Raw genomic sequence first — 16,374 nt, forward strand, 5'->3', positions numbered from 1 at the left:
TGTGCAGAGGATTTGCATTTTGCTGCCAAAGCTTGGTGAAAGAACTTGACTTACTCATTGGGCATGTTTAGGTTCTTGACTTTATCGTAGGATCTCTTGTTCATTTCAAGTCCATAAAAATGGCTACTGATGATGTCTTCTACTTCAATATTTATGACCATGGAACATTAGTGGATAGGAAAAAGCGTCGAGTACAATGCAATTATTGTGGTAAGGAAGTGAGTGGCTCATGTCGTCTCAAGTACCATTTGGGAGGTATTCGTGGAGACGTGATACCTTGTGAAAAGGCTCCTGAAAATGTCAAGGAAACATTTAGAAAAGAATTGCTAGACATAAAAAAAGCAAGTCTGAATGAGCAAATCAGAGAAACTAAAAACTTGGACTCTACACGGAAACAGGATAGATCCTCCGGATGCAATGGTGTCAAGCGTTTCAAACGTGAAGCCACTGGCTCTGAGAGTCGAAGCTATACAGAGACGGAATCTGAATTAGAAGAAAGTGAGACACAAAGTGTTTCAATTCTCAGCAAAAGGATAGCTTTACAAACAGGCATCAATGCTGAGAAGAAAAAGGATTCAATATCATGGGAAACTCAAAAATGTATTGGTAGATTTTTCTATGAGATGGGAATTGATTTCAGTGTTGTCAATTCTTCAAGCTTTCGGGACATGATAAATGCTCCTTTTTGTCATGGTCAGCCAAAATGTGAGATCCCCAGTTGTCAGGATCTGAAGGGGTGGATTCTTCATGAAGAAGTGAAGGAAATGGAAGAGTATGTGAAGAGGATAAGACAATCATGGGCAAGCACTGGATGTAGCATCTTGTTGGATGGATGGATTGATGAAAATGGTCGAAACTTGGTCAGTTTCATTGTGGACTGTCCTCAGGGACCAATTTATCTCAGATCAGCTGATGTTTCGGCCATTATTGGTGATGTTGATGCTCTGCAGTTGCTTCTAGATGGAGTTATTGAAGAGGTTGGAGTTAATAATGTATTTCAAATAATTGCATGTTCTACATCAGGCTGGATGGGGGACATAGGCAAGCAGTTTATGGAAAGGCGAAGGTCAGTGTTTTGGACTGTGAGTGCATCCCATTGCATTGAGCTGATGCTTGAGAAGATTGGTATGATGGATTCTGTTCAGAGGATATTAGATAAGACAAAAACCATTACAAGGTTCATTCATGGCCATGCATCAGTATTAAAAATCTTCAGAGATTTTACTGGTGACTGCAACCTTATTAAGCCCTCCATTGTGAGATCAGCAATGCCTTATATGACTCTAGAGAATATTGTCTTGAAAAAGAAAAATGTGATGGCCATGTTTGTCTCATCTGAGTGGAACACCTCAAACTGGGCTACTACTACAGAGGGAACAAGGGTTGCTAATTTAGTGAAGGATCATTCTTTCTGGAGTGGAGCCAGGATGGTTCTTAAGGCAACTATACCACTTGTGCGTGTTCTGTGTTTGATCATTGGGGCTGATAAACCACAAGTAGGGTATATGTATGAAACCATGGATCAAGCAAAGGAGACGATCAAAGAGGAATTTAATAACAAGAAATCTGAATATATGCCTGTTTGGAAAATTATTGATGAGATTTGGGACAAACATCTCCATAGCCCTCTACATGCGGCTGGTTATTACTTAAACCCAAGTTTCTTTTATTCAAGTGATTTCTTTATTGATCCCGAGGTTTCGTTCGGTCTGCTATGCTGTATTGTTAGGATGGTGCAAGATCAGCGGACTCAAGATTTGATATCTCTTCAGCTGGATGAGTATAGACATGCTAAGGGTGCTTTTAGTCTGGGGAGTGCCATTGACCAAATAAACAAATATTCTCCAGGTAAAAATTTTTATTTGGATATTCTTGATGATTGTATTCATCTTTCAATATTTTGAACTGGTTAAATTCCTGTATCCTTACTTATGTTCCCCTGCATGTCCCATTGCAGCCGAGTGGTGGTCTCATTTTGGAGAGCAATATCCTGAGTTGCGGAAATTTGCCACTAGAATTTTGAGTCAGACATGTGATGGTGCTTCAAAATATAGTTTGAAGAGAAGTTTGTCTGAGAAGCTGATGAAAAAGGGAAGGAATTGTATTGAACAACAACGATTGAGTGATCTGACATTTGTTCACTATAACTTGCAATTGAAGAACTCCAAGTTAGTCCGGAAAGGTGACATAGTGGCTGATGAGATTGATCCAATGGATGATTGGATTGTAGATGAATCATCAGAAACCGTATCGGAAAATGGTGACTGTGGATGGATGGAGTTGAACTACACTAAATCTGAAGGGGTGACTAATGTGGAAGGAGCTTCACTGTGCCAAGCAAAGGAAGAGCCCAGCTTAGACATAGCAAATAGCAATAGTACTTGATACTAGTTGATCGGATAGTGGCATCTAATATGAGGTGTATAATCCTTCAATGTAAATGCTTTTTGGAAGGTGGTGTTTATTAGGTCTGAAGTCTGTATATATTTTTCTGTTATCTTGATGACAAACCATGTTTAGGAAATGTAATGAAGTTCTTTTCAGCTGCGTGTAAATTCACTTGCATTGCCAAATGCTGAGGCAGTTTGAATGCTATCATATAAACGATATTCTTGTACCAGACCAACAAGAAGAGTTTTTCACTCAAGTATACATTCCAAGTTCCAACCAATTGAAATAACATATATTACTATTTAAAAACTCCTAAAGTTATTGCCAGAATGTAGAAGCCTAAGCTTAATATTTCTTACATGACATCATTTTGATACATAATATGCTATGTATAAATGGGTTAGGATAGATATCTTTGGGTGCCTTTGTTTAGTTATTTGGAATAGTATTTTTTAAATATTATTGTTAGGTAGAGTTGGATGATTATTATAAGATAGGATTTGAAAATTAAAAATAGTTGAATAATTTATGATAATATTTTGAGAATAGGAAAACAAATATGCATTTTGATTTGGAAGAATTGGATAGGAAACAAAAGTGTTTGTTTAAATTATTTTATATAAATTTCAAGAGTAAATGACCTTTTTCCACCCAAGGTTTGCCTTAATGACACTTTTTCACTTAAAAAGTTTTAAAATGCCACTTTTCCACCCAATTTATATTCTGTTAATACTTAAAATACACTTCATCTTCTCAGCCGATGTTTGGCAATTACCAAGAGCCCAGGTAAGAGAGATTTTGTAGAATGGAGGCTGGTGGATCGAATGGTGGTGATTAATTGAATATTCGTTGTCAGAATTAGTCGGAAATTAGCTAAGAATCAAAAACCCTAACTTTGTGATAACCGATAATCAATTAGACATTAGGTACCGGAGTGAGAGAGGTTTTATAAAGAAGAGACCGTAGGTTCAAATGGTGATGATGGAGATAATTTTTATTATCGGAATTGGTTTTGGGTAGTAATAAAATATTAATTTTTGGATGAAAAAATGATAATTTGAAACTTTTTGGATGGAAAAGTGTCATTAAGACAAACCTTGGTTGAGAAAAAGTCGTTTACTCAAAGTTCAATACAAACATATATATAATCATCTAACAATATTCTAACAACGCCAACTAGCAGTTTAGAACCAATCAACGTCAACCATTTAGGTTGACTTTTTGTCGTGTCTAAATACAATGTTAAGAGTTGAGAACGAGGACGGACGAAGTACACAAGAAGAACGAGATCTCCATTTTCTCTTTTTCTTTTAACTTTTCTACCAAAGGTTCGTCCTTCATTTTCATTCATACGCACTTTCTCTTTCTTGTTTCTTTTACGTTAATGCTTGTATTCGTTTGTGCCCCTCTGTGTTTGGTGAGATCAATCTTGATTCTTTGCGCTATTTTCATTTTCAATCCTGGTTTCTTGATTAAACCCACATATTATTTACTTATCTTTTGAATATTACACTCCCAACATTCACACTTTGAATATTGCAGTCGCAATATTCATATATTTGCTAATTTCAGGGACATTTGTATTTCTTAACATGTATTTATATGTAATAGTATATGTATATGTTACTGTGCTTACATCGTGATCTGGTTACATGATTTGTAATGAGAAAGCATGTGCGAGTGAAGAAGTAAATCAATCCAAATAGCATTTGAATTTCATGTTAGTGAAGAAGATATTTCACACTAGGAATGGAACTCTCTACATATTTAACAACATCAGGATAAATATCATTGAACGTTTCACCATTCTTTACTTGAAATTAAACATTTTGTTCAAGCTCCTAAAGTTCTTTGAGGCTCAAAAGAGATTTATCAAATCATTAGGATAGTTTATTGCCAACTCTAGCTTAAATGAAGTTTAGATTGTTTGAACTATGTATCGGGACTCAAGTGTTAGACCGGTGTCTTCAGTCTTGTATCTTCATTGTAAATGTAGATGCAAAGCAACTGATAATATGTGGTGAAGTATTAATCAGAAGTTCTTCGGGAAAATCATGTAGAAACTCTCCAAAATCATCCACAATGTTACTGCAATACTTCAAAACAATTTGTTACAAGCAATATGGATTTATAAAATTTAAGTTATTCTGTCTCTTTGATTTTTAGATGGGAATTGAAAATCAAGAAGAAAACTCTACATATACTGTGGATGAAGCTCTTGTGAAAATGGGATTTGGGAAATTTCAAGCTTGTGTGCTTGCTTATGCTGGCATGGGATTGATTTCGGAAGCGATGGAAATGATGCTCCTATCTTTTGTAGGACCAGCAGTTCAATCTTTATGGGGTCTTTCCTCTAAGCAAGAGAGTCTCATAACAACTGCTGTTTTTGTGGGAATGCTAGTTGGGACCTACTCATGGGGCATTATGTCAGACAATTATGGAAGAAGGTGTGCCCTTCATCATTTTCTCATTAATTGTTTGCAGTCTTCGCTTTTTTGAATCATCATTTGTGTCTGCTTTTCTAAATCTGCCTTCAGTGTTTTGTGGAATTTTTCAATATTGATTCTCTGTCACTCTTATTTCAAGGGAATACATATTTATTTGTCTAGGTGAAATGAAACTAATGACAAGCTGCTTTGTTTTACCATGCGTGAAGATGATCTATAGTGGTTATATAATGACTAGTTTATTTCATCTTTCCTTTTTGCTCCTGAATAAGAAATGGTTTTCTGCTTCTTACCTTCTTGGCCTGGAAAATATGACCTTTGAGATGTAAAACCTACCACAGGGAAAGTGAGAAACAAAATAGACTTTAAAGTTACACCTTTAGGAATAGTCAACACAATGTTTATTGAAATAGAATTAAAGGAGTTCCTTAGATGGGACTAATCCCTGCTCTTACTGGTTCGCTCAATGAATTAGTTTTGTAATGTAGATCTTGCAGATGTGGATTGAGGCAACATCCCTTGGTGAAAAGTTTTCTGCCAATGCTAATATATTAAAATAAATGGTCCTTTGAACTTCTTTCAAGTTTCACCTTTTTCTAATACATAGTTGAATTGGAAAGTTTTAGTATTGAAAAGAAATGGACATCATGTCACCTTACTCTAGTAACTATGGATGCTTTTACTACTTTTTTATGTGATTTTAAATTTGATATGGCTTATTCTTGCAGCATTATCTATAGTGCGGTTCTATATGTACCTTATTTGAATCTGATCACTCTGCTTCTTTAATGTAGATCTTGCAGACGTGGATGGAGGCAACATCTCCTTGGTGAAAAGTTTTCTGCCAATGCTAATATATTAAAATAAATGGTCTTAGAACTTCATTCAAGTTTCACCTTTTTCTAATACATAGTTAATCGGGAAGTTTTAGTATTGAAAAGAAATGGACATCATGTCACCTTACTCTAGTAACTTGGATGCTTTAATACTTTTTTATGTGATTTTAAATTTGATATGGCTTATTCTTGCAGCATTATAGTGCGGTTCTATATGTCCCTTATTTGAATCTGATCACTCTGCTTCTCTCTTCTTTTTTTCTCTTAATTCTTTCCTTCAGGAAGGATTCCTCGTTACAGCGTAGTAACTTCTGCAGCTGGTTTTCTGAGTGCTTTGCCCCAAATTATTATTTCTTGTCATCTTTCGTTGTTGGTTGGTCTTGGTTTGGGAGCGGTCCTGTGCTCTCATCTTGGTTTCTAGAGTTTATTCCTGCCCAAACAGAGTGTTTGGATGGTTTTATTTTCAGCTTTCTGGATGTTGGGACAGTCTTGGAGGCGGCACTTGCGTGGGTATCCTGTGATTTCCTAGACATCTTTCATTTTTTTTTGGTGGCAATTCATTGATTCCTTTGTAGTTTTAATTTTATTTTTCCATCTCTACCTTTGTCTTTGGTCATTGTTTTATATACTGTCTCCAATTCTGCAATTGGGGTATGTAGTGAGACTTATACCCTGTTCAATATCATTTCCTCATTTGCGGGATATTGGTTTTAAACACGTTGCCGTTAGCACTGTGTTTAAAAGTACTAATATGTGTTAATTTGTCCAAATCTTGCCATCCACCGTGGCTTCATTGTGTTTGGTACTTGGCTACTTGCACCCTAAAGTAGAAAAGACATTGCTATTGCATTTTGATCTAGTTTTTTGCATTTACTTGCCAAGAAAAAAAAAGGAAATTTCAAATGACGTGATATTTGTCCTAGTTTAGTATGCTAATTCACTATAAAAAGGATATTTGGAGGGAACACTCATCCTTATGATGTCTGCTTGCAGCTTGTTATGCCAAGACAGGGTTGGAGTGGCTGCTTGTGCTTTCCTCTCTCCCTTCTTTGTTTCTCCTTTTATTCTACAGGGTGACTCCTGAATCACCGAGGTATTTATGCTTGAAAGGTAGAACAGCTGAAGCACGTCTTATTTTGGAGAAATAGCAAAAATTAATGGCACCACCACTTCCTTCTGGTGATCTTGTTTCTGATGGGAACGTGAGCTAGAGACTAGGTGTTTGATCATAGCAAGTCTTGATGAAGACAATACAACTCCCAAGGAATGGAAGAAGAGAAGATTCAACTCCTAAGGCTAAGGAAACAGAAAATGACACGCAACTCCTGATGGACAGAGTCAGAGTCTAACATGGGTGGCATCTCTGCACTGTTAGTGCTTCTTTCTCCAAATTAATCAGATCAACCTTGCTCTTATGGGTGGTGTTCTTTGGCAATGCATTTATATTATGGGCTTGTATTGCTGACCACGAGTTGACATTGGACACAAACTGTGCAGATAAACTGCAATCGGAAAAACCCCAGGATATTGACTACAAAGATGTTTTCATCACCAGTTTTGCAGGTTTGGTTTGTTTAATTTTTTCACTAATCTTTTTTCTAGAAATTTTATCTTGTCACTCCTGGAAAGCTGCTTTTAACGTTTAACTTTGATTTGATTTGCTTCAAGAGTTTCCTGGGCTCCTATTATCAGCTGCATAGTAGATAAACTTGGTCGTAAGCTTTCAATGTCGAGCTATGTTCTTCTGCTGTTGCGCATTTCTGCTTCCTTTGCTGTTCCAGCAGTCTGAGGGTTTAACAAAGGTCTTCTCTTTGGAGCTCGAATATGCATTTCAGGAAGCTTCACAATTGTGTATATATATGCACCAGAGTAAGTGAAGAGTTTATGTCTTGTTTCCATAGGAAATTTATTTTTTTATCTTCCGTTGCACAGCGCTATCTCATTATCAAGAAATCACAAAGGAAAAATGTTTTCAATCTAAACGTTTGTGAGATAGAAGTTCAATAACAATTTAGTTTCAATATTTCCATCTTACACTCAAAAGGTTCTGTTGAATGTACAGAAAATAACTTAAAACTGGTTGCAACAGGACAGAACTTTCCTTCTGAAAATTTACGGATGGCCAGCCCCAATGTATTGCTTCTAAGTATTGATGATTGCTTTTTGGATGTTTTGATTTCTGAGATACAAATTAATTGTATTAGGTATATTCACCCATTTCTCATCCTTCTTAAGTTGTGTTGTCATACTTATGTACAGTGTTTACAGGCTTTTCCCCTATCATAGGAGTAAATCACCCAAGATGTCTTGGTGCGTTTGGGAGGCAGGATTTGGATTGGATTGAATTAGTACTGTCTTATGTTTGGTGAAGTATGAGACCGGATAAGATTTTTATTTTAAAAAGTTAATTAAAACATTAAATATAATTGATTAATAATTTTAAATTATTAAACTATTACATTTTAAATTAATTATTAAATAAGTACATAAATTTGTATATTAATAATTAGTTATCACTATATAAATTTATAATATATTATTAAAAATTTAATAAGAATAATTTTTTAATCCCAATCATTTGGGATAATAAAGGGACTGGGATTGGATACCAATCTCCTAAAGAAGCATCCAACATGGGATTGGACTATTAAAAAAAAAAAATAGTCCAATCCCACCCCATGATCCTACCTCCACAGACATAACCTTAGAGTATTTCAATAACTGTTATGTCATTTCTAAACTGTCAGTTTATGTACAGAAATTAATTTTTGTTTTTTGAAGTTGTATAAATTCTTCATAAAGCATAACTCTTGAAAATTTTTCAATTACAGCCAAAAACTGTTATTTTTCTTTGTTTTAAACTGCAGATATACCCTACCTCAGTGAGAACAACTGGTGTTGGTGTTGCAAGCGCGATCGGAAGAATTGGTGGGATGGCATGTCCTCTTGTGGCAGTAGCTCTAGTTCACGGATGCCATCAAACTGCAGCCATAGTTTTGTTTGAGATTGTTATTTTTCTGTCTGCAATCGCTACATTGCTTTCCCCTCTTGAAACCACAGGCCGTGAATTGATTGATATGTAGCTAGTTCAAAACTGGTCATGCATTAGATTGAATAGACCATAGCAATCGGGCTCTCCTCCATTTCTTTGAACAGATTTTTTCCACAGAAGAGCATAGAAAATAAGTAACATACAGCTCCACTCTTCATTGGTGATGCTTGACGAATCCTTGCCAAACTGAAGAGTAGATTAAACAAAGTCGAAGAATGGATGAAGGTGAGGAAAACCACCTTTTTAGTGGGTGCACACACCAAAACATAGTAATCGAAGCCTGAAGAAGACATGGTATACGTATCAATTGTTGTTATGCCCAGTGCACAAACTTCTTGTCTCTGTAACCTCTAAGGTCACATTTTCAGTGTATTGTACCATTTGTAGGGATGGGAATGCAGATAAAGTAACTGTAGTGCTATGCTGAATTATTATTAATTTTTTTGGTATTCAATATTTCCCTTGCTAGTTACACATATCAGGAGTTATACCTAATCCATTTGTTATTTTATTTTTTGTTATAATGAATAATATAATCTGTTTGTGCATCTGTTATAACACGCATTTTACCATATATCTGGTTGTGTTGTAGCATCTGCGTTTGCTGCTGTAATCTCTCCATATCTTGTTGGCAATCTAGAGAAAACTTGCAATGGTAGCCAAATCTTTTTATTATTACGGCTCTAAGGAGCAAACAGACACCATCATCAGATCACTGTGCCTATCCATGAGCTCCTAGGGTATGGATATCTCTGAAAATTTTGGAACAAAATGACAAAGATAGTAGCGAAACAATTTTTTTGAGTGTGTAATCATGGGATGTAAGTATCGCTGTACAAGGATTGATAAAAATGAATGGTATGCTTGCGCAGTTGCGGGATTGTCGAAAGTAATAATCAATCTCAAGGACTAGGTTCAAGAAATATTCATACCGAATTCTGTTGCCCATTTTGGTGAGCATAAACATTTTACAATCTTTGGCACAACCACAGTCACAGACCGAAGGACAAACACAGCAGAGATTGGCTACTATCCCTTTTTGTTACTTAAATAAGCAACTGAATGACAGGAGAAGCAATGGAGAGATCATAGTCACTCCTGCAGAGTTCTCTCTGTACAGAGATTCATCCACCATGTTTCAAGCATCTTGATGTCTAAAACTACATAAATACGATCACCCAGTCTATGAAAATCGTTCACTTGTGTGTGTTTATCCCTGGAAACATTGTCAAGCAACATTGCCTTGTCCCCTTGCAGCATAATCTGTGGTGGAACCTGACCGTATTCACCTCTATTGTTCTCTTCTTCGTCAAGAGTCGTCTCTCGCATTGTCAGCTAGCGTCGCATATCAACCAGAAGAGGAAGCATCTAGAGCCAAGAAGCGCCGCCCCCAAAAGACCATCTTTGCTGTGGGGCAAGTCGTTTGCAGGTTGTGATGTACATTGCTAGTCAAGTGCTTGAGTTCAGTGATTTGTTGTCCAACAACATCCCTTCAGCAAACAAGGACAAGCACCTGATCTCATTACAACAGACAAGCTAAGGGTTTTGAACTACTTGAGAGACGATTAAACGATGAATTAATCAAGTTAAAAGTTACAGCTAGTGATACTCACCAGTTATGTTGAAAAACACAGAATTTAGTGTTTCTGAAGAAACATTGAGAGGAACAGATATGCCTCTGTAAGGAAAATATGGCATATAACCAATCGCCACAGCTGCTGCTCGGAGTGATGAATGGATAAATCCTAAATAGACTGTTGGATCTGATGGATACTTGCAAATAACAACTCCTCCAGAAATCGTTGGAACACCAGATGCAGGCTGTAGATATACCATTAAAAATGAAATCAATAGTGTCTGACAATATCAACTATCAGCACACGCTCTACTACTCAACTAAAGTAAATTAACTGATTTATGTTAATGAAATTGGTTCCACTACTTGAGTAAAAGAAAGAGACTTGTGACAGTTTAGAACAGATTGAAACCTTTTTGTTTTCTGCAATAATTCCAAGTATGAAGCTGTGACACCAAGCACTGCCACTATATACCCATTTCTTTGATTCCAAAAGCCATTGTTCCACCCAAATATGAAACTCTCTTGCTGCAATCAAGAGCAAAACCTGCCTTCAGGAGCCAAATGGATGAAGAAAGAAGCAACGCACTAGTCCCAGGAATTTTATCATTTTCAGGATCATAGATATCATCAAGTCTTTTTGTTTTTTTCCTTTGAAAGATCATTGTTTTGTTCTCATATACGATAAACAAAAATTTCCATTGTTGTCCACAGTTGGACGGACTGGAGGGATTGCCGAATGTTACAAAGAGCCAAACCAAAACACAAATACAAGAAACAAAGGACATTATATTATAGAAGTGAATCCATGCAAAATCTTACAAGAAATTGTTGGTTTTTAGAGCCGGTGAACTCTAAGAAGATAAGGAGAGAATGGAAAGTTGAACTGGGATTGTTTCATTACCCTGCACTTGCAATATATATCAACAAAATGCTTACTGATTACCAACTGCACAACCATTCAGACTTTAAAATTTAAAACAAGTTGGCAACTTAATACAACCTTATCTAAGCTGAATTCAGCTAAACATGTCACTCAAAACACTACAGCAGCTTCAATTTCGGCAGACAAAGAGGAATGCAGCAGTTGCTTGGCGCCAAAACCTCATTCAAAACCAAACTAACTTTAACTAATTTCCACCAAATTATCAATGCTTCAACACTCTTCTTGATAATTTTGCTGGAAACACCATGTCTGATCCTGAAGCCTTCAAACTTGGTTTTGGATAATCCCTTAGTTAGGATGTCAGCCACTTGACATCACCATTATGCATTGGACCAGTTTTACTTCCCCTTCTTGCTTAGCTTCTCTCACTGCATGGAACTTGATCTTTATGTGTTTAGTTCTTCCATTTTGATTGGATTCTTAGCCATGGCCACGCCGACTAATTGTCCACACTATCACAGTAAGATGCCTCTGCTTCAGCTTCAAATCTTCCAGGATTTTTCTCAACCGACAGCTGGTTCACAGCAGCTGCCCTGAAATGTATTCTGCTTCTGCTGTGGATTGTGCAACCGTTTCTTGTTTCTTTGACATCCAACATATTGCACCATGATTCAGGAAGAAAGCATACCCTGAAGTGCTTTCATTTCTTCCAGTGAACCACACCAGTCCTATCAGAAAATCCTATTACCAAAGTTTTCTGACCTCCTACCATACTCCAAAGTTGGTGCTCCCTTTCACTACCCGAGCACTCTTTTTGCAGCTTTAAAATGTATTTCCTTGGGCTGATTCATGAACTGGACAGTAGCTGTTGTTGCAACATGATATTGGCCTGTTGTCTGTTAGGTACAACAAACAACCACCAACTTCTGTGCTGTGCCCTCATCAACACTCTCTGCTTTCATCCTTTGACAGCTTCGATTTGGAACCAGAGGCACTCCATGTATTTGCAGTTTTCCATATTGAATTTCCTCAAAACTTCAATTGCATACTTCTCTTGATTAACAAAGATTCCAGCCGAGCTTTGATGAACCTGCATCCCAAGAAAGTAGCCATTTCACCTAAATCTGTCATCTCAAACTTAGCAAGCATGGATCTCTTGAATTCCTCCAGCTGAGTTGGCTTGCTCCCTATCACAAGTAGATCATCAACATACAAGGAGATGATCATAACATCCTCACAATCTCCAACATACAATGTTTGCTCATTTGGACTTTTTACAAAATCCAACTTAGCAAATATCATTTATTCTGCTGTACCCAGGCCCTTGGTGCCTGCTTCAGGCCATACAGCCTTCCTTAGGAGATAAACCTTGTCTTCCTTTCCTCTGACTTTGTACCCTTCCGGCGTGCTCAAAATGTATTTCCTCTTCAACCATCCATTAAGGAATGCAAATTTGATGTCCAATTGAAATATTTTCCATGCAATTGGGGCTCCTACAAGTAATAACCTGATTGTGTCTTGTCTTGCAACTGGTGAAAAGGTGTCCAAAAATCAACTCCATACTGCTGAGCAAAGCCTTTGACACAACCAACCTTGCTTTGTGCTTAAGGACTAACCATCTGGATTGGTTTCTTCTTAAAAATCCATTTAACTTGGTCACTTTCCTGTTCTAAGTCTGTCCACCAGGTTCCAAGTTTGATTCTTCTCAATCATGGCAAGCTCCTCCTTCATGGCAGCTCTCCAAACCTCTGTGTAATGTTGGCTCAAGTGAGGCTATGTTACACCTCTCATAAACCTTAGCTAGAGATCTGATACTTCTAACCAAAATTTCTTCTTCTGTATCACTCTCAACATCATCAAAAAACTGATCATCTACAGCTTTTGTCCACCTGGTTTTGTCTCTACATCAGGTTGTTTTTCTTCCAAATTCCATACCCCATCCCTCCACTTTGACTCCCTAGAAAATCTGATTTTTTCGGTTCTGAAACATACACCCTATAGGCTTTAGATGACTACTATAGCATATAAGAATGCCATTAAGGCCTTTTCATCCAACTTGGACCTTTTTGCCGTTGGAACCTGAATGTAGCATATACTTCCGAATATTTTTAGCCTATCTACTGCTGGTTTAACTCCATACCATGCTTCATAGGGTGTTTTGTTGTCTCGGCTTTTGTGGAGACCTATTGGCAGAAACACTACTGTATTGATAGCTTTTGCCCAAAATTTCTTTGGCAACCTCTTCTCAACTACCATACATCTAGCCATCTCTACAACTGATCTATTGTTCCTCACTAACTCCATTTTGTGTGTGGAGTGTAGGGGCTACTGTATTGATGCTAATTCTAGCATCCCTGCACACTTGTTCAAACTCTTGAGAAGTGTATTCTGTACCATTATCACTTCTCAAGATTTTTATGGTTTTTCAGCTTGATTTTCCACCAGCTTAAACTGTTTGAATACACCATCAACTTCTCCTTTTTGCTTCAAAAATACACCTACACCATCCTAGAGTAGCACAATAATAACACAAAGTAGCTACTTCCATTCATGACAAAGTTTCCTAGGACCACATGCATCCGTATGGATGAGCTGCAATTTTTTAGCAGCTCTCCGGCTTTGTTTGAAGGGAAGGATTGCCTACTCAACTTGCCAGTTGACAGGTCTGACACATGGTATTACTCTCCTCTAATTCTGGTACATCTGGCCAGTTTTTTGGTCTGAATTTCCTAAGACCTTGGTAATGACATGGCCAAGTCTCTTATGCCATTTCACAAATTCATCTACCCTTACACTGCAGGCTCTAGGTTCAGTTTTTTTCAGCTAATAGGAAAGCTTTTTTCCCACCATTTTGACTCTCATTAACTCACACCCTTACCGTCTAGAATTTGCAGATTTATTTTCAAAATGCAAGACATAATGGTTTTCTAACATTTGTCCTACACTTAAAAGGCTTTGAGTGATTTCGGGTGCATAAAGTACATTTGAGATGAGTTTTGTGCCTGTGGAGGTTTGAATTGCACATCTCCCTTCGCCTTTGCTTCAACATAGTCCCCATTTGCAACTTTAATCTTGGACCGATTGTTGAGTTCAATCTAACAAAATCCTGCAGGTGTGGTGTCATATGATTTGTACACCTACTATCAACCAGCCAGCCATCATACATGTTGGTGGTGCACTGCAGGGGCCATAAACAACTGTTCTTCCCTTTGTTCAGGTTGCTGGTCATTTGTCACTTGTGCTTGCTATTAGGGCTATTCTCCCTTGTTCTTGCATACCCTCTCTAATGACCAAATTGTTTACAAGCCCTGCACTGTATTCCTAACCTAAACCAGCACCTTTTTTCAGAATGCCCCTTCCTTTATATGTGGGAGCAAGGTGAATATTCCTTCATCCAACCTGGTTTTCTCTATTGGCCATTGCTCCTTTCTTTCCCCTTCTTCTCACTGGCAACCTTCTATTGTTCCCTGGAGCTGGTTTGTTTTTGGAGTTGCCATCATCCCCCTCACCTACTCTTCTTCTTGCCACAAGAGCCTTCTTTGCTCTTGTGCTTGGAGTGCATGAACCAGCTCTGTGAGTGTAACCCGCCCCAGGTCTCTGGAGTCCTCTAGAGATGAGATTTGGTACAATCTTTCGGTAGGCTGACCAGGATTTCTCCCCACTCTCCTATTGTCAACTCCACTCCCAGCAACCTTATTTTGTTGACAACACTCATCAATCTGTCAACTAGTCCTTACCTTCTCTGTTCTTGCATCCTCTCTGCATCTCAAACTCTCCTCTTAAATTTAGCACCTACATGTTCCTTGTTGTGGTGCTGCCCATGTACTCTTCTCTCAGCTTATCCCTGCCTCCTTTGCAGTCTCATATGCCATGATCTTTGTGATACAAGGTCTGTCACAACAGCATGAATGTGGGAAAGGGCTCTCGGTGCTTGACTGTTCTTCCTCATGCATTCTCATCTGATTTAGGGTAGGATTTGTCGCAATGGGTGGCTGCCTGTTTTCTTCCACATACTGCCACAACCCCTGACCCCGGAAAGACTTTCATCTTTACAGCCCAAATGTGGTAGTGTTCCCCATTGAATATGGAGGTGACATCAAGGCTGATTGAGCGCCATTGTTTCAATTTTTGTGTCTGACGCAGGGAAAATAGAGGCAGATGCAGGCTGTTTTGGGGCTGAGATGGGAGTTGTTCTTGAGTTGAGTTTGATGACTGAATACAAGAGAGATTTCAGGTTGTTCTTGGTGTGAGGCTCTGATACCACTGTTTGGTTTTATAGCCGGTGAACTCTAAGAAAGATAAGGAGAGAATGGAAGTGAACTGGGATTGTTTCATTACACTGCACTGCATATATTACAACAAAATGCTTACTGATTTACCAACTGCAACCCCATTCAGACTTTTAAAATTTAAAACAAAGTTGGCAACTTAATACAACCTTAATCTAAGCTGAATTCAGCTAAACATGTCACTCAAAACAACAAACTACGCAGCTTCAATTTCGGCAGACAAAGAGGAATGCAGCAGTTGTCTTGGCGCCAAAACCTCATTCAAAACCAAACTAACTTTAACTAAATTTCCACCAAATTATCAATGCTTCAACAGAAATACAATGACAACTTTAGTCTTTTCCATGAATGTCGCTAACTTCATTTCGTGGAATGACGGATTTCATTTGATATAATAACCACGTAGCGGTTACCAACAACACTGGAGTTTTCAGAAAGTAAGGATGACAAGAGCATGCTAAACTAGTTGGTACCAAACACTCCTTTAGATATCTACAGCATTGAGTTCAGTGAGATGGATTTTTTTGTAGTTTGCCGTTTCTTCTTTCTTCCCTGCATCTTAATTTCACAATAATAAGGCTGGCAACTGTTTTCCATAAAGGAATACGGTTGGCATCTGCTAATATTAGCACAGACGTAATTTCTTCCAGAAGGCTACAATCAAGAAATAGATAATGAATTGAGAATGAAGTGAAGAAAGAAATAGCTAAAGAATGTTCAATGAAAGAGCAGTATATGGAAAACATAATCCGATCAATGGAGATACGCATCACGCAAAGGTGATTGTTGATCAGATGGATACTTGCAAATAGCAATTTAACTGCGGACAATTATGGCCTCTAGACTAGACAACATATATTATTTCTTTACTCAACTAAGTGAACTGTACTAAAAGGC

At 37.7% G+C, this 16,374-nt stretch overlaps 1 protein-coding gene and 1 pseudogene across 1 annotated transcript; both read left to right on the forward strand.

The window, feature by feature from the left end:
• LOC116111435 lies at window positions 1-2,646 on the forward strand. Its single transcript, XM_031397615.1, has 2 exons — window positions 1-1,848; window positions 1,958-2,646. The coding sequence occupies exons 1-2, from the start codon at window positions 120-122 to the stop codon at window positions 2,383-2,385; spliced, it is 2,157 nt and encodes a 718-aa protein (XP_031253475.1). The 5' UTR covers window positions 1-119; the 3' UTR covers window positions 2,386-2,646.
• Window positions 2,647-4,092: 1,446 nt separating this feature from the next.
• On the forward strand, window positions 4,093-8,757 carry LOC116111428 (annotated as a pseudogene).
• The last annotated feature ends 7,617 nt before the right edge of the window (window positions 8,758-16,374 follow it).

Source organism: Pistacia vera, unplaced genomic scaffold, assembly GCF_008641045.1.
Source record: "Pistacia vera cultivar Batoury unplaced genomic scaffold, PisVer_v2 Contig637, whole genome shotgun sequence".
Classification (NCBI taxonomy): Eukaryota; Viridiplantae; Streptophyta; class Magnoliopsida; order Sapindales; family Anacardiaceae; genus Pistacia; species Pistacia vera.

What these genes read in the sequence shown, in the direction of transcription:
- LOC116111435 (XM_031397615.1), top strand. Translation starts at nt 120, where the DNA reads ATGGCTACTGATGATGTCTTCTACTTCAATATTTATGACCATGGAACA. An exon ending in AATAAACAAATATTCTCCAG is followed by an intron (nt 1,849 to 1,957) that starts GTAAAAATTTTT and finishes GTCCCATTGCAG; the next exon opens with CCGAGTGGTGGTCTCATTTT.